The sequence below is a fragment of the Amblyraja radiata genome, chromosome 17 (assembly GCF_010909765.2).
Source record: "Amblyraja radiata isolate CabotCenter1 chromosome 17, sAmbRad1.1.pri, whole genome shotgun sequence".
In the NCBI taxonomy this organism is placed as follows: domain Eukaryota; kingdom Metazoa; phylum Chordata; class Chondrichthyes; order Rajiformes; family Rajidae; genus Amblyraja; species Amblyraja radiata.
In genome coordinates this window covers 35,601,334-35,628,973 of record NC_045972.1, presented here as the reverse complement: position 1 = coordinate 35,628,973, position 27,640 = coordinate 35,601,334, and the positions used below count along the sequence as shown (strand labels likewise).

The 27,640-nt window shown below is 41.8% G+C and overlaps 1 protein-coding gene across 3 annotated transcripts in view; it reads left to right on the top strand.

Annotated features, from left to right (window-relative positions):
* Positions 1–27,640, top strand: part of gnao1 (G protein subunit alpha o1) — a 198,480-nt gene that overhangs the window by 66,730 nt on the left and 104,110 nt on the right. For all 3 annotated transcript variants that reach the window (XM_033036144.1, XM_033036142.1, XM_033036143.1), the window contains exon 3: positions 2,572–2,713. In XM_033036144.1, coding sequence (XP_032892035.1) covers positions 2,572–2,713 — 142 coding nt within the window. The remainder of the gene's footprint in view (positions 1–2,571; positions 2,714–27,640) is intronic.

The window sequence follows — 27,640 nt, the reverse complement described above, 5'->3', positions numbered from 1 at the left end:
TTTACTGGCGGAATATGTTTATTTTTGAGTGAATTTTGAATCAATTTGGTGGAAATGTGTGATGTTGAGAATAACTCTGGGAATTGCCATTATATTCCAGAGAATCAGGAGTTATTAGAAGGTGAGAAGGGGGAATAAGTCTTCATAAAGGATTTTGTCATTAGATTCAGTCCAAGCAGGACTGGCAATCTTTAGCAACTGTGAAATCCAATCACATAGTGTTAGTTTTTCAGTACAATGTGATTGAATATTTTTTTTTCCAGGAGTAAAATGGATAAATATAATTTCTAGGTTGTTTCATTCACTCTGGAAATGTGACCGGGCACTTCCTGTAGCTTATCACCTTTTGCGCCCATCACAGTTTTAATCTCAGTTGTGCATGACATGATTCATAGCCTCTGCAACACTTGACAAGGTTCTGCATGGTCGGCTGCCCTGGAAGGTTAGATCGCATGGGATCCAAGGGGAGCTAGTTGACTGGAAGATTGGCTTCATGGAAAGCAACAGAGGGTGATGCTGGAATGTTGTTTTACAGACAGGAGGCCTGTGACTAGTGGTGTGCCTCGGGGTTTGGTACTGGACCTTTTGCTGGTTGTCATCGATATCAATGATTTGGTTGAGAATGTACTTGGCATGATTAGTAAATTTCCAGATGATGCAAAAGTGGGTGGTATTATAGATAGTAAAGATGGTCAAAAATTGCAAATTGCAGTAGAAATTGATTGGTTGGACAGGTGAGCTGAGGAATGGTAAATAGAAATTAATGCAGAAAAGTATGAGGTTGCATTTTGGGAAGTCCACCCAGGGCAGAACCTACACAGTAAATGGTAGGGCTCTGGGGAGTTTTGTAGAGCAGAGGAATCTAGGAATGCAGGTACATAGTTCATTGAAAGTGGTGTCACAGATAAATAGAGTGGTCAAGAAGGCTTTTGGCACATTGGACTTCATGAGTCAGAGTGTTGATTATAGAAGTTGGGAGGTCATGTCACAAGTTCAATAAATAAATGGTACAGGTCAATATACTTATCATTTGTATATTTACAATGGATATCTGCCAATAGCTAGTAACCAGTGAAGTAAAGTACTCAAGGGTACCTAGCCTTTCATCTTGCCATTTTATCAATAAATCCTATAAAGATTAAAGTGTGCATTGTATGAATGGGTTTCAGAGTCACATGATCAAAAGTGGGAGATTGCATTTTTTTTTTAATTAGTCATTCGAAATGTGGATGGCAAATGTGGGTTCACAAAGAATCGCCCGGGAACCATACACACCTAGATTAGTTAATATTAGACTCCTTAGTACAAGTGGGATTCAGATTCCCTCCACACCACTGACTCCTCACCTTAAACCTTTGCCCACTTGACTTAGTCACCTCTGCTATCGGGAAAATATTCTTCTACATACCGTAGTTATGCCTCTCATAACTTTGTACACCCCTCCTACAGCGTACAGCGCCTCCTCCGCTCCAGGGAAAACAGATTCAGTTTAGTTTATTGTAATATACACCAGGATGCAATGAAATTCTTTGTTCGCATGAAGCTCAGTATACAGTATGCGTTGTGACGAATACAACAATGAATACAAAGCGGCAGAATGGTGCTAAGATTGTAGTGCAAATCGAAATCATGCAACAAAAAAAAGTGCATTCATGCAATAACCTAATGAGGTGGTGTATGTGGTACCTCCTCTAGGAACGGGGAGAGAAAGAGGTGACTAGTTCAGGAATTTAAAAACAGAAGGTGTGCCTAAGTCTGGACATCAGAGCTTTCAAGCTCTGGTAAATTCCAGAAAATAAAATAACAGATTGAATGCAAGGAATACAAGCATCCTTGATGATACTTCCAGCCTCTGGATGTATTGCACTGTGAAGATGGACTTGATGGAAGGAAGTGAATGACCTGTGATGGAACGGGTTGTGTTCACCTCTCTCTGTAGGTTCAAGAGCAATCTAGATGCAACCCGTCAAAATCTAGATGCAACCCGTCAAAATATTTTCTATGGTGCATCTGATGCGCTTTCTTGATCACTGCCTATCCTGCCTATCTAGCCTCTTCCCATAATGAAATATTCCATCCCATGCTAAATCCCAGTGAATCTCTTCCGCATCCTCTCCGGTGCAATCCAATTATTTCTATAATGTGGGGACCAGAACCGCACAGAGTATCGCAACTGGAGCCAAACTTATGTTTCATAAATTTGTGCCGATCTCTCTCCTGTTATTCTCCTTGAAAACAAGACTTCTTCACCACCCTATCTTTCTGCCAAGCCACCTCTAGGTATGTTTTCAAAGACATAAGAGATCAGGGAAATTGAAGTGGAAGCTGTTAAATAGATGATCCTGGTTAAAGGAAAATTGAAAAAAAAAGATTAAAATGGTCAGAGAAAGGTGAGAGGTGACTTGTACAGGTAATTTGTTTTCTTATAAGTGTCATGATGAGAATATTAGAAATGCCTTAATCGGTCTAGGTAGAACTGAAAGCAGATTAGGTTTTATATAAGGAGGAACTGCTGGTTTATACCAATGATAATTCATACCCTTGTAACGTTATAACTTGTGTATTTTCCAGGATTATCCATGAGGATGGATTCTCTGGTGATGATGTGAAGCAGTACAGACCTGTGGTGTACAGCAACACCATTCAGTCACTGGCGGCCATCGTTCGTGCCATGGATACCCTGGGCATCGAGTATGGTGACAAGGACAGGAAGGTAAAGTGGTAAAAACACATACAACACAAGGGTGGAAAGGAAAACTGGCTTGCATTGAGACATGATACACTGTGTAAAATGAACCAAACAGGAACAGGGAAATGTCAGTATTATCTGATAAAAGTGGGGTAACCTGAGAGATACAGGAAGGAACTGCAGGTGCTGGCTTAAACTAAAGATTGCCACAAAAAGCTGAGTAATTCAGCGGGCCAGTCGGCATCTCTGGAGAGAAGGAATGGGTGATGTTTCGGGTCAAGACCCTTCTTCAGACGAGGTAAGGAAAAGGGAAATGAGAGATATAGTCGATGATGTAGAGAGATAAAGAACAATGAATGAAAGATATGCAAAAAAGTTACGATGATAAATGAAACAGGCCATTGTTAGCTGTTGGGTGAAAACGAGAAGCTGGTGCAACTTGGATGGGGGAGGAATAGAGAGAGAGGAAATGCCAGTGTTACTTGAAGTTAGATAAATCATTATTCATACCACTGGGCTGTAAGCTGCCCATGGGAAATATTGGACGTACGATGTCTATCTAGTCTTTAAATAGTCAACACTTCAAATTACAGTTTAGTAGAATTGGGTACATAATTCTATAGCTCAGATAAACTACCTGCAATACACGAGTTCTGAGAGATTAGTGAAATCTCAATTATAGATAAATCTGGATTTGTCTGTACCTTACACTTGTTTTATCACAATGACCTCCACGTTTTACATCTGAGCAAATGTATGTTTTACTTCCTGATTGCTGAGGCTTTGATCATTTGCTTGCGCTAAAATCGATGGTTCGTTTCTGTCGTTGGATGTCATGACGCCAGTGTGCTCTGGTGTTGGGACCCGGGGTAAGTGTCTCTCCTACTCTGCCAGGCCAAGACTTTGTTCAGTTTACATTCACAAGCATTTTGAGAATTGGCTCACACCACTCAGGGCAAAATGGGCAGCATGTTTCCATTGCAGTGCCAATGCAGCATTTTAGACGGACCATTATTTCTTCTGCTACAGTATTTCAGTCACAATTTAATGCACAATCAGTTTGGATGGGTGGAGCTTGAACATGCAAATTTGGTTTTTGTTAGTGTCGAGAGTGCATGGACTCCCTCCTGTGGACTGGTGATTCACAGGATTGCACCATTTTACCAGTTAATTTGGAGTGGCATTTGCCAAAATGCAATCTTGGAATCAATACTGAGTTCATTTTGCGATGAAATGACATAATTATTGAGGAGTTTAAGCACAATGAATTGGTGGCTCAATCAATCCTCCCCCCTCAGCCCAAACACGCTCAAATATAAGCAGGAAACTGTGCCCAAAATTGGACCTTGAACTTTGGTAGGCTATATGTACGTTCAGATAGAAAACCCATTTAAATTGCAGTAGATTAACGCGCAACTTTGAAACGCCTTTACTTGCACTGTGTAGACAAATAAGCTCTTGTGATTGCTATGGTAACGTTTCTGAAATATAAATATAAAGCTGATCAAAATCCTATCTTCTTTACTATGTTAATGCTTGTACAAGATATCAATGAAAGAGAAACACAGATGTGCAATGGAGAAACCAAGAGCATAAGATATACAAAAACAGCTCTGTGTTATCAGAAGGTAGATTGTGTCGCATTTAATTCAGCCATCTGATCAACACTGTATAGTTATTTATGAGGGGCATTGCTAATGGTTACATAGTTGGAAACCAATGGATCCGTAAAATACTTTTAGAGATGTGAAATGGTTGCCTAAGCATGAAATATACATTTTAATTGAGGGAGGCCAGGTTTCTGACTATTGATTCCAACCCTATGATTTTTGAGTTGGAAACTATATTAGGGAGAGCACATCCATTCCCGTCATCAGAAACATAATAAGGTGATCTTGTTTTGAATTCCACTTTCGACCGAGCTTCACACGTGAGCTATGCCTGGGGGACATTTCAGATGTCACATCCAGTGAAAAAAACAAATAACAACTCAGTCTCCATTCAATTCTTGGGTAAAAATATCAACAAGAACTGTTTAAATTGCCTTTGTTTACTGCGTTACGTGAAACTCTCACTTTAATTAAGTATCTTATAAAACCCTTGTGATCATCAAATTGTTTGCACAAGATTCAGATTTTAATGTAATGGAATGCCTGTGGTGATTATCTTTTAATGTGCTCATTAGAGGTTTGTTGGGATATTCATTTGTAAGCATATATAATTCTAAACATTTGTAGAATATAGAACTTGTGTGCTGGTGGAAGGTTTTCTGATTTTCTCCCTCCCCCTCTACCCTGGAAGATACAGACTCCTCTGAATCCGTCGACAGATTTCGTCCGTATCATGCTGGAGATGTCATTTTCCATGCATGGGTCTTCCTATAGGAGTCAGCAACCTGTTACCCCCATGGGTGCATCACGACTGACATAATGCTGTACTCTCTGATCACAGATGGCAATTCCAACAGGGGTTAATGGTTGGTGATTAGGAGCCGGAAAGCATGCCAGACTTCTGCTACCTCATCCAGAAATTCAATTGTTGTCATTGCTTCAGTTTCAGCATTGGATCATAGGCTGTGAGTTTAAAGTATGACTGTTTTCATATCTCTCTTCTGCTTCAAACTCCCTAACCAGCTGAGTTATATCGTCCTGTAGAACTTAAAGAACACGTCTTGATCTAACTGTGGCATGCACTGGATTGCTGGAAGAAATGAACCAAGTCGTAATATTTAAAAACAATTTTACTTCTAGAACTGAAGGGATACAAATACATATGTTCTATAGCTGGTAGTTCCCTTGAGACTGGTGTGATATGATTATAGTTGTTATGTAGAGGATATTCCCTTAAGACCATGTAATGTGATTAGAGCTGTTCTGTCGAAGATGTTTCTCTGGGTATAATTAGAAGTGTAATACAAAGGATACTCTGTCCAAACAATCTTCTGGTCAGGATCAAGCCCAAGGCCGGTGGCAATACTAACCTCTCTTTTTAACACAAACTACGTTTGCTAATCTTCCCTACCCCATCTGCTCTATCCTCACCCCTCACTTGTGAAGCTGACGGGTGACTTCTTCAGCCAAGACTGTCCACCAGCTGCCTGACCATCTGTCCACCCTGCAAAATTGCTCAGGCCGCCACCTGCAATGGTTTGTTAGATTCATTTTCTTCCAGAAATGCCCAAGCTTCCAACATTGGAACGACTGCATTTCACACGGTTTGCTCTCTATATATTGCTCCATCTCCACTCTGCCCTTCCTCCCCAGACAATCTGTTTCTTATGTTCATCCACTAGTCCTTCTAACTGAAGAAAGACACAACATGCTGGAGTAGCTCAGAGGGACAGGCAGCAGCATCTCTGGAGAGAAGGAACCAGCATCTGCAGTTCCTTCCTACGCAGTCCCTCTAATTGGCTTTCCTTACACCCGTCTCCAGTCAAGGTGGTCTTCTGGTCACTGCCATCAATGCCAGCCAGACTGAGTGACCGAGGCATCCTGCCATCAGGCAACGTCCCCATTAACTCGTGACGAATGCCGATATGTGCCTGTTCAGAATGGAGAAACAAGAAACTGCAGATGCTGGTTAAGACATGAAAAGGCACAAGGTCTCGGAGTAACACAGAAGGTCAGACAACCTGCTGATTACTCCGGCACTTTGTGTCCTTCTACTCAGAATGGTGCTGCTCCCCGCTTTTCACATGGAGTTATTGCACACAGAAATTCAGGTCCACTGTGCCCTCATATGGAAGCCATGCTGTTGCTCAGAGGGAGCAGGGTCTCGGACCGCTGTGGTTCAGGAGGATCTAGGCAATGATCTTCCCAATGGCAGACAGTATTTTGAATAGACTTATCTCCTTTCTAGAAGATGGGCACAAATTTAGCACCTCTGAGATCTCCGGGCATGTGCTCATCTTCTCAGGCAAAGGAGTAGAGTTTGTGAATTTATAACTAAACTTTCTCTCTGCTGAGTTTGAGAACTAAATCACAGGCCACATAACCCTCATATCATGATACTAATTTGCCCGATATCCTTGTTCAAAAGGGAACTGCAGATGCTGGAATATCGAAGGTACACAAACTGCAGGTCTAACTGCACACCTTCTGTGATCCCCTCTGCCCTATTTCCTTCGCTCCATAGATGCTGCTGCACCCGCTGAGTTCCTCCAGCAATTTTGTGTACCTGCCCGATATCCTTGATGACTTTGCTTCCTTGCCATCATCCCCTTTTGAAAAGACCAGCACCCGATTCCTATAACTTTACAACCATCAATATTTTCTCTTTCCTCTCCAAGTAGCATTCAGGCCACATCAGATAATGCTTGACTTCAACTAGAGAAGATCTAATGAACTATCCTTCACATTCAGCAGCATCACCAGGTGAACTCACCACCAACAATACCCGGGAGGGCACCACTGAGTACAAACTGGACCAGTAAATTACTGTAAGAGCAGATCAGAGGCTGGGTATCCCACAATGAATAACTCACATCCTGTCGACAAAGCACAAATCCAGTATTATGAAGTACCCTTACATAAATACGTTCAACTTTTCATCCCCTGTGAATTTTTATTCCTTGAAGAGGAGGAAGATAATAGGTGATCTTTTCGAGGTGCATAAGATCATGAAGGGAATTGTTAGGGACAATGCGTAATCTTTTACCCATAGTAGGTTAATCAAGAACCAGAGGACGATGGTTTAAGGTGAGAGGGGAAAGATTTAATAGGAACCCGAGGGGCAATTTTTTCACACAGAGGGTGGTGGATATATAGAATGAGATGCCAGAGGAGGTAGCTGAGGCAGGTACTATAACAACATTTACAAAACATTTGGACAGGTACATGGATAGGAAACGTTTAGAGGGATATGGGCCAAATGCAGACAGGTGGGACTAGTGTAGATGGGACATCTTGGTCGGCATGGGCAATTTGGGCCTAAGGATCTGTTTCCATGCTTTATGACTATGACTAAAATTCCAGCAAGATGATGCCTAGACCATTGTGACAGCACCTAGCAAACCCACTGGCTCTGTCCACACTAGGTACTAGGTCTTTATGAGCCTGTGAACCCTGATGCCTGTGGGGCCCCCCCCCCCCCCCCCACCATGTCCTGCTAACAGGCGAATATATCACCATTCCTTCATTGTTGCTGGGGCAAAATCCTGGAACTCATGACTCACAGGCCAGTGGAAGAAGCTTTACCAGAAGGACTAGGGTTACACATGAAAGCATCAGCTCCACAAGGGAGAGTAGGGGTGGGCACCAATGCCTTGTTCACAATAAAAGGAAAGAACCTAAACGTCAGGTATAAATTTACATATGAACATAGAAATTAGGAGCGGGAGTTGACCATAAATATATGAGCCTGCTCTGCCACGTAATACGTTTCAGCAATAGGTGAGCTAATGTGAAATGTCATCAGACAGTTATGTTGCTGGTAGATATATGGTCTAATGTTGTACCAAAGATGGGAACCCTTTGGTTCAGTCTTAGACAGTCGCCAAGGGGAGAGGCAGAGTTGGAGGCCCAAGAGAGGACTTCATGACAGGGACCAAAGAAGTTGCAGAGGTATTGCAGGATGATGATTAACCATCTAAAAGATTGAAGAATTCGTATTCCTAAGTTCTACAATTCCATCCCCAAGCAGGTTCAAATTTCAACCTCTGAACCTTTGAAACTTGCCACTAGAAATCTATCTTTTGGACCAATCATCTGGCCTCCTGTCCTAAAACATCCAGAGTGGTTTGATGCCAGATTTTGGGATATTATCCTTGTGAAGCCTCTTGCGATACATTGCTATCTGAGGTATGTCATATTATCTGTTGTAGTTGGTGGTGACTATTGATGCTCCGTGATAGAACCCAACCACATGCTGCCGCAGTCTAGTGTTCAGTCTTTGCCTGAGAACCACCTATCCCCCATCTCACCCTTAGTACTATTAAAATCCTGGTTTATCTCATCCTCATTGTTAGGATCAATTACTTTCCTACATTCCTGACCTTGCTCAGTTTTGCTGATTCGCAGAGCATTGATTTCAAAATCTTGGTCTACATCTACAAACACACCCGTGGCCTTGCTTTATCAGTCTTCTCCTGTGGTCTTCTCCTACTCCACCCCATCAGCATACTCCCCCTGTCCTTCCTTGAAGATCGACACAAAATCCTGGAGTAACTCAGGCAGCATCTCTGGACTAGGAGAAGGAATGGGTGACGTTTCAATAAGGGACCAGCTGAGTTCCTCCAGCTTTTTCTGTCTATCTTCGGTGTAAATCAGCATTTGCAGTTCCTTGCTACACTCTCTCTCCTTCCTCTTTGTGTCTTCCACCACTCCTCATTAAGAATCTTTATTCACCACGCATGCGCACATTCTAATTCAAAGACAACATTCTCCGTCTTGCCATTTTTTCTTCGTCCTTCAAATGACTCCTCAAAATGTATCTATTTGTCCATGTTCTTCAGGCTTCTTCCCTGCCCTTCTACCAAAGGTAAGCATCTAGTTGCAAGACATGTGGAAACAGTCAAGTGATTAGTGGTGTTAAGTTGAGCATATCCTCTGAAGACTGGGACGGTATGATTAGAATTATACTTCAGGGATGTTCACTCAGGACTGATATATTTAGAGGTGTGTACAGAATGGAACTGTTGGGGGAATACGAGTGACTAAATTAGCCTGTTGGAGCTGCTGGTGAGTAGCTGCCGTGAAATTGCAGCATCCCAGCAATAAGTTCACTTCTACTTTTCATGATCACGGACTCTTATAGACCTATGTGAGTGAAAGATGAGGGGTAAATGAAATACCTTGTCCTTTTTGTTTCCAGAGAACTAAATGTAGACTTAACCATGCACACTTTCCAATAAGGTAGGTGTAAATAGCAACGACATATGGGCCTACACTGGATTATATCTAACATTTTCTGTTTGTCCTCATGTAGAGACTGCGTGATAACACTTCTGATAAGCTTCTATTCACAGTGCTGGCAGTGCTGCGGGTAGAGACAGGGGTGTGCAGAATTTAATTCTCACTTCAAGTTATTAATAACTCCTTATCTTTCACTCCCATTTAAAGAAAGCACAGTGTTAGTGCCTTGAATCGGCTTCAGTGAATTTGGAATCATGTAGGAGCAACTTCCCATGAAAATGCTGCAGTCATTTCTCCAATCAGTGCTTTTATTTAGCTTCTGGCGCTGACCTCTACTCCATTTTTCTGTGCCTGCCTTTATTTAATTTTTATAATGTTGGTTTGATGCCTGTTCCATTCCTGTTTAATGCCTGTGGCTATTATTAACTTGGCTTCAGCAAAGAGGACTGTGAGCATATATTTCTGGTTATCACTGCAGAAAGGTTAGAAAGGTTTTAAATTAAAGAACCCTCACTTTTTCTACGTATTCCTCTTTGACAACATTTTTAAAATCTATTCAGGAAGCAGGTGTTGGGCTTTAAGTGACATGACACCAGCTCAAGCAGTCAACATTTCATTGAAATTATGCTATGGGAATGGTTGATATTATTGAACATGGAATCACTAATGCTTTATTGGTCCTCAATCACTTCCATAAAAACTGACAAACCGAAGAGTTTATTTTAATTTAAAATATGGTCATATGTTTACAATCTTAACGTTTCGGCGAAGTCCAAATACTAATGCTATTGGAGCATCAAAGGATTGAGTGTAATTAATAGGTTAGCCATTGTGACTAGACTGGAATCACTGATTGTGTTACTGATTTGGGTTACACAAACTCCGTCTAAAGGAAATAGCTGGACTTGAAATTTAATCCTTATTTAAACCACTCACATATGATAGTCATATATCAGAACAGGAGAGAAAAAAAATGTGGTTTTGTGTTTCTACAGTCGATGAAGCACGTCTCGATATTTCATAAATAAATACATAAGTTCAGCCGATCAATCCTGTCTAAAACAGGGATGTTTGGGTCTGTGGCTGGTTTTAGAATGCTTGCTCATAGGAGGAAGGAAGATTCCTGCTCGTTATTGCATATCCTATATCTTTCTCACCAGGACTCAAAACAGACTTTCTTCTCTGCGTAAAATATTCACCGTCTGCTAACAGAACGAGAAATGGGATTGGACTCGGCTATGATGTCCATTTATCTTTAGACTTCAGAGATACAACAGAGAAACACAACAGGCCCTTCAACCCACCGAGTCCGTGCTGACGAGCAATCACTCCATACACTATCCTAGACACTAAGAAAATCTTAATTTCTTTTTTACCTAAGCCAATTAACCTACCAACCTGTATATTTTTGGAGTATGGGAGGAAACCAGATAACCCGGAGAAAACCCACATAGTTACAGGGAGAACGTACATACTCCATACAGACAGTACCCCTAGTCAGATCGAACCAGGATCTCTGTTGCTGTAAGGCAGCAACTCTACCGCTGCGCCACTGTGCTGTCCTGTAAAGAGCATTTATCATTCTGCTTAGATGGGAGCATGCAGGTACTAGGTTTGGAGGCGGATTTGTGTGTGTAGCATATATGTAAAATTAGCTCAAGCATAAAACGACATCTTCAGAGGACTGGTCAGGTATTAATCATAGGTTTAATTCCAATGTTAAGCCCAGGCCTTGCAGATTAACTTCAGCACTTCCAAATTCTACAGCCTACAACAGATTTCATTTTGCCACACAATGTAATAAAGGATTATCTGATACAACAGAAACCATCCCCCCTCCCTCCCTTCCCCAAGTCCTTCAACTTAATAAATAAATTGAAGACATTGTGTTTACAAATGTAAGGGGACACAATAAGGAGGAATTGCTTATTCTTTCACTAAATGAAGGAAAAATAAATATGTGTCTCCAGAAAAAAAAATGAGTGTCTCCAGAAACTGGAGAGACATACACCAACAAGTGGGATTGAGGGTCATGAGAAACTTGAGTAGTTGGGTGGACGATCTTTCATTTTTCCCAACTGTTGCTTAGTTGCGAAATAATTTTTTGAAAGAATGCTTCCGTAATCCAAGATACCTTGAGTTGAACATGCCAGGTCGACTTCCTAAGAAGAGAATGAGATGTGAAAGTTGTTTCTTTAAGCCCTGGAATTTCTACATTACCTGCTAGTGATGGGATAGTGCAGTTTATTGCGTCCCTTACTCTTGCCTCAGCTTGTATTCGTCCTTCTAGAGGTCTCTGATCACTGATTGTATTCTAAGTTGGAGAGTGTAGTTGAACTATCACATTTCCGCATTTGTTTTTCGGGATTGATTGATTGAAAGGCACAGCGTGGAAACAGGCTCTTCCGCCCACTGAGTCCGCACCGACCATTGTTAACCCATTCACACTAGTTATATGTTATTCCATTTTCTCATCCACTCCCTACACAATGGGGGCAATTTACAGAGGCCAATTAACCTACAAACCTGCATGTCTTTGGGATGTAGGAGGAAACCGGCACACGGAAGAAACCCATGCAGTCTGATGGAGAATGTGCAAACACCTCACAGACAGCACCCGAGGTTGAGATCGAACTTCCACTTTTAATTAAATTGAGGTAGTCAGGATAATCTCCTCAGCTATCCATTGGCTTTTACGAGTTTTGACCTGACCTTAGCTCTCGGTAAATGTGCACTTAAGCTTGGCATTCAATACTTTGATGGGAGAGGGGGGAGGGGTGGAAGGCAAAGTAAGATCAATATTGCATCGCACTTGAAGATAATAATATGGAACAAGTAAGGGAATATTCTGTTCTTCGGCTTATAATTAACTTCCCTTGATTACATTTAAGTATCTATAAAAACATGTCAGGCATTATTGAGGAATCTGGGAACAGTGGTGCACTCTAACTAGACATTTATCCAGAATGAATCATAAGCAAAAGGTAGCGACAACATTGTCCACAACAGCATAGTTTCTTCCTTCTGCTTCATTAATTAAATGTCACATAACCTGGTAACTCGAGTCTGGGTATTCACTCAAGGCAGACAGGACTTGATTTAGTGTCTGGTTCAGGTTAGATTGGCTTTGAAATTATGTATTGGGATCAGGTTGGGTCAGAGACTGAATTTTTGTAAGTCAAAACAGGTAAATTCAGGACCTTATAAATAGATGTGCCGTTGTATAAATAAATAAAGGTAGACGTTCCTGCAGGTCCTACTCTCTGGGTCAAACCAAATCAAATGCCTTGTGCTGCATGCCCAGGCAGAATGAGATCCTGGATGGATGGGTCGGGTCAGGTCTAGCATCAAATATATCCACATTGTCAAGCATGCATTGGTGTGGATTAGACTTGTATTTGTTGCGTTTTAATTTTAACTCCATTGCTTGTAGAGAAGTGAATTGAATGCCTTTATTTTGTGCTGCACATGTTATCCAAATGTTAAAGGCAAACTCCCAAAGCTTGCAATTTCCATTTAGTGTCTAACTTGAGATCATAGCTCAATATTGATTGCTCTGTCAGGTCATAGGAATCTGAGGGGTAACCTTTTCACACAAAGGGTAGTGGGTGCATTGAACAAGCTGCCTGAGGATATAGTTGAGGCGGGAACCATCCCAACATTTAAGAAACAGTTAGACAGGTACATGGATAGGACAGGTTTGAAGGGATATGGACTAAATGCAGACAGGTGGGACTAGTGCAGCTGGGACATGTTGGCAAGTTGGGCCGAAGGCCCTGTTTCCATACTGTATCACTCTATGACCCTATGACTGGCAGTTTAAATCTGTATCAAGATCAGTGGTGCAGCAGTAGATTTTCTGCGCCAGAGACCCAGGTTCGATCCTGACCATGGGTGCTGTCTGTACAGAGTTTCCACATTCTCCACATGACCATGTGGGTTTTCTCTGGGTGTTTCGGTTTCTTCCAATATTCCAAAGATGTGCATTTTTGTAGGTTAATTGACTTCTGTAAATTGTCTAGTGTGTAGGATAGAACTAGGGCATAAGGGTCGCTGGTTGGCATGAACTCGGTGGGCCAAGGGGCCCGTTTTCATGCTGTGTCTCTAAACTAAACTAAAATTCTTGTTGAAACCGGAGCCAATTCCAGAGCAACGAGCCCATCTGAGAGGCAGTGAGCACATCTAGGCACTTATCAAGCTCAGTGCTGATTTGATTCAAACCACTGAAGACCAGTGGATTGGTTGCAATTTACAGACTGATTTGAGATATTGGACAGATGTTGCCCCTGTGTGGAAATTTCAATTCAACAAAACAAATGGCCTTTCCTTTCATCCCTCACTCTTTCCCTCAGCAGTAACAGGGACCCGGTATTGAGAATGGGCATAAATGCCAGCAGTCAGTCCCGACCTCCACCCCTCTATTGTTCTTCCTCGCCAATTTCCACATCTACCCCCTCCCTTCTGCTCCTCCCTTCTTCCCACCTTTCCTAATTCCTTTTTGGTCCCAACCCCTTCTCTTTACCGTCCCTGCCCTTCCTCTTCCTCCCTATATATTTGACTTCCCTTAACTTCTTCCTAATTCCCCCATGCAGGATCATGCCACTGTATCACCTGGATCACTTGTACTCACTCTCTTCATAATGGTCAGAAACCAGGGTGGAGGGAAGACCACTTAACGATTCTTTATAGATACTGTGCTCTGTCCAGGGTGCTGAGAGATCACAATCTCCGCAGCAGTTTACAAACGATGACATCGGGCCTCTCCACCAGAACAGTGCAGCTTGAATTCCATTTCACAGATAAGGAAGGGCCAACATATCTCAATTATTGTTCTATAATTATTAACATGCACCCAATATTTATGAAAATTAAAATATTCAGTATGTTACTGGAGAACGCAGTGTACTTTAATGTCACGTGCACCGAGGTACAGTGAAAAGCATTTTTGTTGCGGGCTATCCAATCTGCGGAAAGACTGTACATGATTACAATTAAACCGTCCACAGTGTGCAGATACAGGATAAAGGGAATACTGTTTAGTTCAAGATAAGGTGCAGCAAAGTCTGATTAAAGATAGTCTGAGGGTCTCCAATGAGGTAGTTGGTAGGTCAGACACTCTCTGACTACCATCTTGATTTAGGGCAATCGTACCACATTGATTTAGGGCAATAATATTTGTCTGCAGTTTTGGGAAGCTGCAACATTTGCTGAACATGGTGAAAGTTATTTTTTCACCTTCGAGACTACTCTTGCAGTTATTGATCAGGAACTTGCAGCTCCTGAACTTTCATACTAGTCCTGGATCTATAGATGCTCTGCACCTTAGCCATAACTGGCAGGATAGTTGCCACTGGATTAAATTAAGCAAACCTCATCATCATCATGGGAGATACCTCTATTGATTCATCAGACCCAGCTTTAGTATGTTGAAGCATATTTCAAGATATTGGATATATTTTTAAATAAGAATGTTCTGTCTGAAATTTAAACTGTTAATGCAATGACTGGATACACTAAGGACTCATTGTTTAGAAGGAGAGGCATGTGCAATGATGAGTTCATTTGTTATTCATTCGAGGGGCACAGGGCAGCACCAGTCCCTCCCACAACTCGAGTGGAGTGGTTTTTCCCCTGATCTCACTGTGATTAGCAAAGACTGAAGAACCAAAGTTGAAAACATTACGATTCTCTTGAACAACCAGCGCATCCTTGTTTACTCTTGCAATTCTGTGAGTTCGGTTTGAAAGACTTCGGGCTATTAACTCTGAGTTCACCACTCCGTGATCAGCTTCCTCATTTGTTCTGTTTCCAGCCTTTGCACACTTCAGGGCCTTAGATATACAAATGGGCAGTTAAATATATTTAGTTAATCTTGAATGGGATGTCAACTCTTCCTTCATCTTCCCCTGTCTTTCTTTTCTTCGTCCTTCATATTTCCCCCTCCTGATTCTTCCCCTTTATCCTCCCTCACCTCCTTCTCTTCCCTTTCCTTCCCTTTTCATCTTGCCCTTTCCTTCTTCTCTTTACCATCCAACATTCCCTACCCTGAAAAATTGGGGCTGTGACGATCTTTTCCTCTTATCTTCTCTTGCAATTCTCTGAACATAGTAACTACTGGGAAGGTCTGAAGTAGGGTCTCGACCCGAAACGTCACCCATCCATTTTCTCTAGCGATGCTGCCTGACCCACTGAGTTACTCCAGCATTTTCTGTTCATCTTTGGTAATATGAAAGAACTTTGTATCGTTGGATTTTGTTAAATTTCCAATAAAGATGAATCGCTATATCTATTCTGCAAAATATTTAACCGTGTCACGAATCTTTGGCCTTAGTGGATTCCTTTTCAGACCAAGTTGAAGGATAGTCATGTGAAATATAGGCATGCTCACTTTGAGCCAAATGCAAAGAGAGTGTGCCAAGAAAATGCTCAATCTCTTACGTAGGCAAAATGTGAAATTTAAGTTTATTACCTGGATTCAGAAACACAGTGGGGCACTTCAGAGAACCATTGTCTCATATCAGCATAGTCCCAGATTCAATCCTGACCTCGGGAACCCTGTGTGGGGTTTGCCTTCTCTCTGTAATCCCATAGTTTCTAGGTGTCCGTTTTCCTTCAACGTTCCAAAGACGTGCGAGTTTGTTGGATAATTGGAGATGTAAATTGCTCCTTGTGTGCAAGTGGATGATAGAATCTGCAGAAACTGTTGAGAATAAGAAGAGAATAAAAATTGGGATTAATGTAGGATTAGTGTAAATGCGAGGTTGATGGCAGTCACAGACTTGGTAGGCCGAAGGACCTCTTTCCATGCTATTGGGGAAAAATCAAATACTAGCTTTAAGTTCAGAGGGGCAAAGTTTAAAGGAGATGTGCGGGGCAACTATTTTACACAGAGCGTAGAGAGTGTGTAACGTGCTGCCAGGGTTGGTGGTTGAGGCTGACATGAAAGTGACATTTAAGAGGCTTTTGGATAGGCATATGGATATGAAGGGAATGGTGGGTTATGGATCGCACACGCAAGTAGATAAGCGATGGTCTTGGCATCATGTTGGGCACAGACATTGTGGACCGAAGGGCTTGTTCTTGCACTGTACTGTTCTATTGATATCCCTCGATGGATCGAGAAATTCACTGCAGAATGGTCCCATGTTCAGATGAAGCCAAGCTAGCAAGGCAATGGAAGAGGGGAACACAAAATAAGTGTGTTAGGAAAGATGCTGATAGTTGTTTGGGACAACACAGAGGAAGGAAAAATAAGCAACACACAAACTAAAGAAATAATGGTTTAAAAAAAAAGATATATAGAAAGCTGGAAGTAATCTTAGGAATTTGATGTCAGGGAAAGCAGACTGATCAGGTTTGTTGTCCATTAATATAGATCACAGAGTGGGCTTAGAGAGTCATGGACCATGGAAACAGACCCTTTGGCCCACAAAGTTCAGACCAACCATCAACCATCCATTTACACTAATCCTACATTAATTACTTTGTTGTTCTCCTTGTAGTCTCCTCAACTCCCCCCAGCCAACTTCAGATTCTACCACTCCCCTACACACTAGGGGCAATTTTTACAGGGACCAATTATCTTTGGTCTTTCGGATGTGTGAGGAAACCAGAACACCAGGAAAAAAGCTATATTGTGACAAGTAGAATACAAGGTTAATTCCTAGGATGGCGAGGCTGTCATATGCTGGGAGAATGGAGCGGCTGGGTTTGTACGCTCTGGAGTTTAGAAGGATGAGAGGGTATCTTATTGAAACATATAAGATTGTTAAGGATTTGGACACGCTAGAGGCAGGAAACATGTTCCCGATGTTGGGGGAGTCCAGAACCAGGGGCCACGGTTTAAGAATAAGGGGTAAGCCATTTAGAACGGAAACGAGGAAACACTTTTTCTCACAGAGAGTTGTGAGTCTATGGAATTCTCTGCCTCAGAGGTGGAGGCCGGTTTCTCTGGATACTTTCAAGAGAGAGCTAGATAGGGCTCTTAAAGATAGCGGATATGGGGAGAAAGAGGATATGGGGAGAAAGCAGGAACAGGGTACTGATTGGAGATGATCAGCCATGATCACATTGAATGGTGGTGCTGGCTCGAAGGGCCGAATGGCCTACTCCTGCACCTATTGTCTATTGTCTATGTCGCCTCCACACAGACAGCACCAGAAATCAAGATTGAACCCTGTATGTAGGAGCTACGAGGCAGCGACTCTATCAGCTGCATCACTGTGCTGCCAGGCCCACTTGTTATTATGTTGGCATCTGACACCCTTTTGTCTCCTTACAAACCCCCATTTCATGTATCCACCAAATACTTGCCAGACTTTGTCCCATCCCCATCTCTCTTTTCCCCACTACTGCAAACAGTTGGAAGAAGAATCCCAACACAAAACATGGCCTATCCATTCCTCCCCAGATGATGTCTGACCTGCTGAGTTCCTCCAGCACTTTGCTCTTTGCTCAAGATCCCAATTTCTGCAGTTCTTTGTGTCTTCATGTTAGGAAAGCAATCCTTCGAAACCACACAAGGTTGTAAATTCAACATTTTTAATCAAAAGAAATTAGTTGGGTAGGACAGGGGGACATAGGGAGAAGGTGTCCTAAGTAATTTTAGATAGGGTTGAGTGTAACCAAACCATTTCCTTTCCAGCAGCTCCCCTAATTTTCAATCTAATGCCTGGAGTGATTAACACGGCATAAACTTCCAGGTGGAGTAATAGAGGGGCAAACTGTAGAATAATTTTGAATTGGATACCCTGTGGGGTGGGAGAGAGGGAGAAGGCACACAAGAATCTTCCTGGATGTTTGGCCTAACTTAAGCAAATGGCCTTGCATATTTTGTGATCCCTAGATGAACTGCAAACATAACAGACCACAGTGTGATTTATCAATTAATCTGTTTCTGTACCTTTCATGATATTGTCTCTTGACGACTCAAATACTTCAAGGTTGGAAGCCACAGTGAGGGTTCACGGTTCTAGTTCAGACATGGTAGACCTGTTTGTGCTATCGTGAAATGGCAGTATTCGCCATTTATCATCGACGTCGGCACTTTGCTGAAATCACAATCGCACTTGTCTAACACTTGTCAAATCTGATCAACCTTACTTTGAGTAACGACTTGGTGTGTCCTTGAGTTGCGTTTTTTCCCCCCTATTCAGTGGCTTTGAATAATTCCAAGCAGGAACACTGACCCACTTCCACAGTGCGCTCAGGGCCCCTAATGGGCATATTCACTGGCTGCAATTAACTGTATCAGGTTTTGTGCTTGAGCCAGAATGAAAGGCGACCACCCACTTAATTTAGTTCCCGTTAACCATTTCCTGAAACTTGTTGCAACCCCTTTTTTCCCTTGAGAGTATGACAGTTCAACATGACAAAAGCAAGTCAATGAGTGGCAGTGAGATGGAGAAGCAGCATAACTGTTACTATTTTACTACTTCCAAAAGGTGAAGTATGAAAGAAGGATTGCATATTCAGATCACGGTTAAATGGAGTGATCCTTAATATGATGATGAGGTTATTTTAAATTAAAAGCTATCTCGTATAGTTTATGACTCAATACGACAAGCCTGTTGAGAATGATTAACGCACCAATTTCTGGGAGTTGCCTGCCATTTTGGGATAATCAGCCTTAATTTTTTTTGCTGAAGAACTAGTAATTTGTAATGTAAATCCTTTGGATTTTTTAATAATTAATGGATTTGGAATATTGACCAATAAATGATGCAAATGGCTTTGGCAATGCAAGAAGGTCTGAGTTAACATAAAGCAACACAAGTTAAAGCGTTTAAAATATAGACGAGCTAATGGAAATTGAACATCAAGTGTTAACTGGTGTGGAAAGAGTCACTGAATGTTTAATAGGTTGGCCATTTGTGCTCATTTAACAATCTTATATTTTAATAATAAAGCACACATTTATGTCAAAATCATTGTGATTTGGAATGTCTGTGTTCTTTACTTTGCCAGAATCCTTAATAGTGGAGAGCTCTTTCATTCATGTCAGTAGACTGTGAGATCAAATCCCTTTGCAGAGTCTTGAGCAGTAAACATAGATCAACACTCCAATGCAGTGTCGAGTCAGTCTTCTGCTCAAGTTTGCAGTTGCATTGATTCTGTCCTGTTTTTTTTATTTCATAAGCATACCATTGGGCACGGTGACATAATCTACATATTATGGGAATACTATTGACCAAGGGTTTTTTTTCCCTGAGTTTTACAAAGTAAATTGAAGTTGTTACCTCAGAGTTTTTAAGATGCCTTCTTTGTGGGCCTACGTTGTCACTGACGGCCTCAACAATCCATCTCCACCAATAGATTAACGTTTAGGCTGCAATTTTAAACTGTCCTTGGAAGCAAGGATGTGTAAACCCTTACTGTTGTATGGAGGAGTGGGTCCATAAAAATAGAAAAGTATTCAGCTTCAAAGTGATTGATATTGTGTTCTTGCAAGCTCTTCAGATCTTCAGTTTTGCCTGCAGGGTTGGGGTGAAAGACTACTCCCTCGTGTGGAGGAATCTGAGAAGTATTCACTAATGAGGCAGCAAGAGGCTTTGAAGCAGAGACTTGCAGCACAAAGAATATTTGGAGAGGATTTAAATTTCACGCTCTTAACACCTGGAAACCAGCTGTTGGCAGGAACACCACAGCACTAAAAATAAAATTGCAATAGGATGTAACAAGTAGAATGGACAAGGGAGAGCCAATGGATGTGGTGTATCTGGACTTTCAAAAAGCCTTTGACAAGGTACCACACAAGAAATCAGTGTGCAAAATTAGAGCACATGGTATAGGGGGTAGGGTATTGACATGGATATAGAACTGGTTGGCGGACAGGAAGCAAAGAGTAGGAATTAATGGGTCCTTTTCAGAATGGCAGGCAGTGACTCGTGGGGTGCCGAAAGCTCGGTGCTGGAACCCCAGTTATTTATAATATATATTAATGATTTAGACGAGGGAATTAAATATGACATCTCCGAGTTTGCGGATGACACAAAGCTGGGTGGCAGAGTGTGCTGCGATGAGTATGCTATTAGGCTGCAGGGTGACTTGGATAGGTTGGGTGAGTGGGCAGATGCATGGCAGATGCAGTATAATGTGGATAAATGTGAGGTTATCCACTTTGGTGGCAAGAACAGGAAGGCAGATAATTATCTGAATGGTGTCAGATTAGGAAAAGGGGTGTTGCAACGAGACCTGTGTGTGCTTGTACATCAGTCACTGAAGGTAAACATGCAGGTACAGAAACCATTCCAGGTACATGCAGGTACAGCAGGCAGTAAAGAAAGCTAATGACATGTTGGCCGTCATTGCAAGAGGATTTGAGTTTAGGAGCAAGGAGGTCCTACTGCAGTTGTACAGTGCCCTGGTGAGACCGCACCTGGAGTATTGTGTGCAATTTGGGTCTCCTAATTTGAGGAAGGACATTATTGCTATTGAGGGAGTGCAGCATAGATTCACCAGGTTAATTCCCGGGATGGCAGGACTGACATATAATGAAAGAATGGATCCTGGGCTTGTATTCACTGGAATTTAGAAGGATGAAAGGGTATCTTATAGAAACATATAAAATTCTTAAAAGATTGGACAGGCTAGATGCAGGAAAAATGTTCCTGATGTTGGGGAAGTCCAGAACCAGGGATCACAGTTTAAGAATAAAGGGATGGCCATTTAGGACTAAGATGAGGAAAAACGTCTTCACCTAGAGAGTTATGAATCTGTGGAATTATCTGCCACAAATGCAGTGGAGGCCAATTCACTGGATGTTTTCAAGAGATTTAGCTCTTAGCGCTAAAGGAATCAAGGGATATGGGGAAAAGGCAGGAACAGGTTACTGATTTTAGATGATCAGCCATGATCATATTGAATGGCGGTGCTGGCTCGAAGGGTCGAAAGGACTACTCCTGCACCTATTTTTCTATGTTTCTATGTAAAGGTACTGGAGTAGGATGAATATTGGTTTACCGGAATTAGAGCAAAACTGAAATGTTGAACGGAAATGCGTGGAACTCAGATGCTGGAATCTTGAGTGCCGGAGTCACTCTATATGTCAGGCAGCACCCGTGGAGTCTGAAGAAGGGCCCTGACCCAAAACATCGCCTAGCCATCCCTTCACAGATGCTGCCTGATCTGCTGAGTTACCCCAGCACTTTGTGTTTTACAGAAAAATTGAGATCATTTCCAATAAATCGGGGCTGGAATCTGTCATGGATAGCGATGTTTAAATTCATGAATGGGTGGCTGGAGTTGAATACAGAGGAATTGCGGAACTAACATGCAGTCGCTGAATTAAATAGAATCGATAGACATACGGAAGTTGATAGGTACATGACGATGAAAGGATGACAGAGATGTGCTGATTTGATGAAACAAAATGGAAGGGAGCTTATTCTGTAGTTTAAATTCCAAGCATTGACCAGTTTGCTTATGTGCTGAAATTCTGTGCAGATTAGATGTCTTCAATAGTTGTTTCCCACTGAGGGTGATGGTACATAAAAAACAGATTTTTGCAATGCTAAAATGACGGCAGCCAACATAATGTGTGGCATGCAATTGGTGCAACATCTGTTGCATGCAATGGCCAGAACATAACCCCTAGACCAATGTACATTCAGCTTTGCTGGTTGTTTATGAGCTGAAGAGATGCTTCCAAGATGGCATTTGTCATTTCCAAACAAAATAGCTATTTTCAGCCACTGCTCCAGAAGGATGAAGAGAGGCAGATTCAAGACACAGTTGGGAATACTGTAGATATTCTGTCTATTAATCATGCAGTCTGATGGTTTGAGAAATAATTGGCCAGGAGAAAGAAATTTCACCTGGAAATTTTTAATTTTTTTTAAGTACTGATTGTACATTACAGCAACTAGTTGTGAGAATCTAAATTGGCTAGACCACGTTTATTTCTTCAGTTAAGACAAGGAATCACTGACAATGTGCTCACCTACCAAAGGGAGGCAAAAGGAAGGAACAGATGCAAAGGGCGGATCCCCTGTTGATTATCCAAAGTAATAAGGGAATAGATGAACTTGATATTTGCAGCATGTTAATTGGCCAGAGTGTTTCCGATTGTGACCTTTGGGGTTCCATTCCATTGGAATTTTGGGGCCTGAAAACTCCTACATCAGTGCCAGCTTTTTTTTGTCCCCTTTGTGAATACGCTCCTGAATAAGCTCCTGAATAATTTCAGGGCAATTTATCACAACTTCTACACTGCCAAACAATTGTATCAAATCAGTTTCCTTCCTGGATTGGATACGAGATGTTCTGAGTGTGTATTGCTTGATGTGGCTGCAATTTTTGAGAATCTCCTTTCCCCTCACGCCCCCTCAACCTTCTCTTGTATTGCTTCCATGCACGGCTCCCCCATGCTTTGTTGCTTGAGTCATGCCTCATTTTCTTCCTATAGAATGTCCTTGTTGCTTTGGGGTGGCAGCAGGAGTGCTGGTGTTGCAGGCAACACCGTTGCCTGAGACGCTCCGGTAACCCGGCTTTAATGCTGTCCGTAGTGCCTCTGGTTTCCTCCTACGTCCAAAGGTGTGCATGTTGGTCGGTTAATTGGTCTTACAAATTATCCCTCGTGTAAGTAGGTATGCGATAGGAGAATCGGGGTGAGGTTAATGGGCATGTGGAAGAGAATAGGTTGCAGAGAAATCAGTGAGGGAATGCGATTAATAGGACTGCTCTGAGAGCTGGCAGAGTCTCAATGGGTTCTGTGGCGTTCTGTGTCATGTGAAGTATGAATAAAATATGAAATCTCATTTGAATTTTTCTTTCATGATTTGGAGACAGTTGGAGCATTACATCAATCACAAATAATAGATTTGATTGTGTGCATTTTTTGGCAGTGTGGGTCTTCTCTAGGGATTATCTTTATTTTAAATTACAGCACGCCTGTAATTTAAAGGTCTTGGTGTATTTATTGTGATGCGTTCTTAATTCTCTGCTTTACACTTCACAGCCAAACGAGTGTAGGATATTGATCACAGTGTCTCATTTACTTTTTGTTATTGTTATACAGATTTGCAAAGTAAAATATTTCAAATAAAAGCACTGCTCTGGATTGAATAATAACAAAAGAAAATCAGTGGCGCAGGGCGATCACACACGGAGCCAACACAAGACTGAAATAGAACTGGAGGCAATTTAGAGGTTTAGCTCCTACTGGTCTATTGTCACAAACAGGACATTGAACTACTCACACACTAACATACTCACACACACACTAATCAGTTAGATTGTTCACAGCGTAGTTTTCAGTGAAAGTTAATTGTTATGAGCCTTCTATTTAAGATGGCACCAGGATTTGTTTGACAATTAGAGATTAGTGCAGAGATGCAGCTTGGAAACAGGCCCTTCAGCCCGATGAGTCTGTGCCGACCTGCGATCTTCCGTATACTAGTTCTATCCAACACACTGGGGAGAATTTACAGAAGCCAATTAACCAACAAACCTGCATGTCTTTGGAATGTGGGAGGAAGCCGGAGCACCAGGAGCAAACCCATGCGGTCAGAGGGAGAATGTTCAAGCTCTGTAGAGACAGCACTGAGGTCTGGATTCAACCTGGGTCTCTGGCGCTGTAAGGCAGCATCTCTACCTCCGCGCCACTTTGTCGCCCGACATTGTTACCAACCAGGTTAGATATAAAAGCTTTGGTTTTGAATTTGTTTACGGGATGTGGGTGACTGTTGAGCTGTCTTCATCCACATGTCCAAACATGCGGAAAGAACTACACTTCAACTATTACCCAAAAACTTGATGTACTTTGGACAACTCCAGTTGATTTGCTTTGCAGAAGGTACTGTGTCAACGGGTCTTTTTATAGACACTACCAAGTGCATACTGGATAGGCACGAGGAATTTACACCAACCACTTATTTTATGTAAGCGATGCCCTCTCATAAGGCAACTGTCCATTTAAATTGTACCTGGCACAAGAGAGTAAACTTTTATTTGCGATAAAGATGAGGTCACCCTGTCAACCATCTCGTGCTCCAGGACCTAGAAGATTTTGCCACCAACATCCAGTTTGCAGAGATCCAGAATGAAACCCATAGACCAATGCTTCACTTCAAGTGCGAGATTAACATTAGACTGGCATTGTTAAGAAAGGCCCACCATAAAATCAGCGTATCTAATCCCCTCAAACTCTGATGATGCTGGAACTCAGCTGATTTAATGAACCAGAATTCCCATAAAATTGAATTACAGTATATGTTTTCAGTAAGTTGAGCGTTAATTAAATTGAGAGCATGCGCAATATGCAAAGCTGCCTCTGAGGACAGATGCCTACCATTTAAACATCCATATAATAAAACTGTAGAGCCATGGTATCATTAATCTTTGCTTTTATAGTGTAATCTTGCCATTTCCAGGGTCATTGAGGCCTTCAATATAATTCACATGACATCACAAGTAATGCTTCCTACATTGTAACATTACCACACATCAGAAAGACTTTATCTGTGGCGATCCACTTTGAGGCATTCCAATAGAGAGATGAAAGATGCTATATAAATGCAAGATTGTGTTTGTCATTGTGAAACATTTTGCACATAAAGGTAAGTGCTTCAATCTGTCGTTGTGAATCTATTATCATCAAACACTGGGAAGTAAATACAGGGAATTGCATCATGGAGGCTCTTGAATTTCAACTGGTTTTAATCGGTTGTGATTGACAAAGTAAGTGGTTTTGTGTAGACAAAAAGGTGCTGGGATGTATATTGTTCCTTGCAGTTGCAGTTGGTGTCTGTGGTAGATCTTGGAATATAGAACAATACAGCACAGGAACGGCTCCTCTGGCCCACAATGTTTGTGCCATCATTCAGGGCCTCACTGCATAATTTAATTATAACTTTTATTTTTTCAACTTAAGTAACCTTGTGGCGGCACGGTGGTGAGATCTTCAGTTTCCTCCCACACTCAAGAAGTACATGTTTGTAGGTTAATTAGTTGGTATAAGTGTAATTTGTCCCTAGCGTTTGTAGGATAGTGTTAACGTGCGTGGAAGTGTTAAGGGCCTGTTTCCGCGCTGTATCTCTAAACTAAATTAAATTAAAATACTAATCATTCAAAAATTAATGTTTTCACTTTCTGGAGGTGCCAGTACACTATACGGGTACCATCACATAAAAAAGCACCGGGTAAAGTAGATGTTGTTATGATAACTCCCACAGGTTCCAATGATAAACAGGTATAGATGCACTGCATTGCAAGCATGTGAGACAAACACAAGACTGCTTGTTTATCTCATTGTGCATTTACCCTGGATGGAGTTTTGTTACTATGCTAGACTATATAGCAAAATAGCAACATGGTATTTCACAACATAATCCACTCCACAATCCACAGGAATAGACAATTTTGCTGGCCTTTCCAACAACATCCACATCTCAAAACATAAATAAAAATAATTTGAGAGTGTCCTCAGTCCCACATCACATATTCGTCATAGAATGAGAATCATACAACATGAAATAGGCCCTTTGCCCACTAATTTTACACTGGCCATTTAACACCCATTTACACTATTCCCACTTATTTCCTCCATATTCTTATCAACTCCCCCAAGATTCTACCACATGCACTAGGGACAATTTACAGGCCCAAGTTATCTACTAGCCAGCACATCTTTGGGGAAAAGAGCCAGAGCACCCAGTGGAAGGTCAGGATTGAACCAGATCACTGGAGCTATGAGGAAGCAGATCTAGCAGCTGCACTACCATTGAAATGTCATGTTGATATATTCCCTATTGTGGAATTGATGTTGATGTAAAATGCTGCTCAAGTATTCTTGGCTGCTTCTGCTCCTTCCTGTTGTGCTTTTGTTATCTGAGCTCCATTCCATTTTCATCGCATCTTTTCTATCTCGATAAAGCATTTTCAGAGTCAAACAATTATTTGTAGCACATGGGAAAAGTTGCCCCACCCTGGACACAGCCATGTTCTCTCATAATCAGGAAGAAAAGTGAGCAGTTCAACTTTTCTGCCAGCACGACTGTACAAGGAGCTGATGTTGTTCAGGAGACAAGACAAACTCAGCTGGTTTTCATTGTGCTTTGCAAACCCTTTGCTGCCAGTTAAATGAACCTTAGCTTAACCCCTCAACGGTCATCGATGTGGCATCGGAGTAGGGCTAAAACAGCTTGCTGCCATGCGTGACAATACTATCATGTATCGATGCCAGCAGGTGGCTAGTATAAGACTATAATTATTTCCCTGTGAGGTGTTTTTCAGACCTATGGAAGTAATAGACCGGAATCGCAGTGGGGAAATGCCATTTCTGCACCCGGCATTTGCCTATGCAAGAGTCAGGAAGTTCAAAACTCCCACAAGAATATAATAATCCCAAATCCAGAGCACAACCAGCTGCACTCCGATGGGCTCCTCATAAAGTCTACCCGTGAGGCATGAACACTACAGTAACCCAGCAGTTATAAGACAAGCCAACTGATTAAATGGAAAGAAAGGGCAGCAGTGAGGCTAATTATAATTTAACATATAATTTTTGAATTAATTAGGTTTGCTTTCATGCTTTTAAATATTCTTCTTACATTTTCAGTATTTTTAAATGTTTTAATAAGTTTATTGGTGTTAATTGTTTTATAGCGAACACAGTGGACATTCAGAGGTTTTCAATACATTTGACAGCTGGCAAAGCCAGGGGTCGCGGGCACAATGTGTTTGTCAGTCATTTTGTGGTCAGTGATTGTTCTGTCCCTTCAGCAGGTGTCGACGGTACATAGCCGTCACACAGATCAGGACAGCTTTGAACAGAAGTCGGTCTGGCCAAGGCAAGCTTGTCGTTGGTACGCACATCAGCAAGTTAGCGTGACTGGCACAAAGTTGTGACTCTCTCCGATTGTGCTTTTACCTTCCCTGTAACACACAGCTTTTCTTTTATTCCAAAGTACCATGTTGATTTTCTTTGCTTGGGTGAAAATTAGCATGAAAGGCAGAGAACAGTGAACAAACCTGCCAAATAGAATACAATTCCAATGAGTTGAAGCCAGCATTGCTCCTTACTCAGCAAATAGTCACTTCTGAAATAAGCTTTGTGCACTGAAGACTGCAAGTTAATGATGTCTGGATCCCTGTGGAAAAT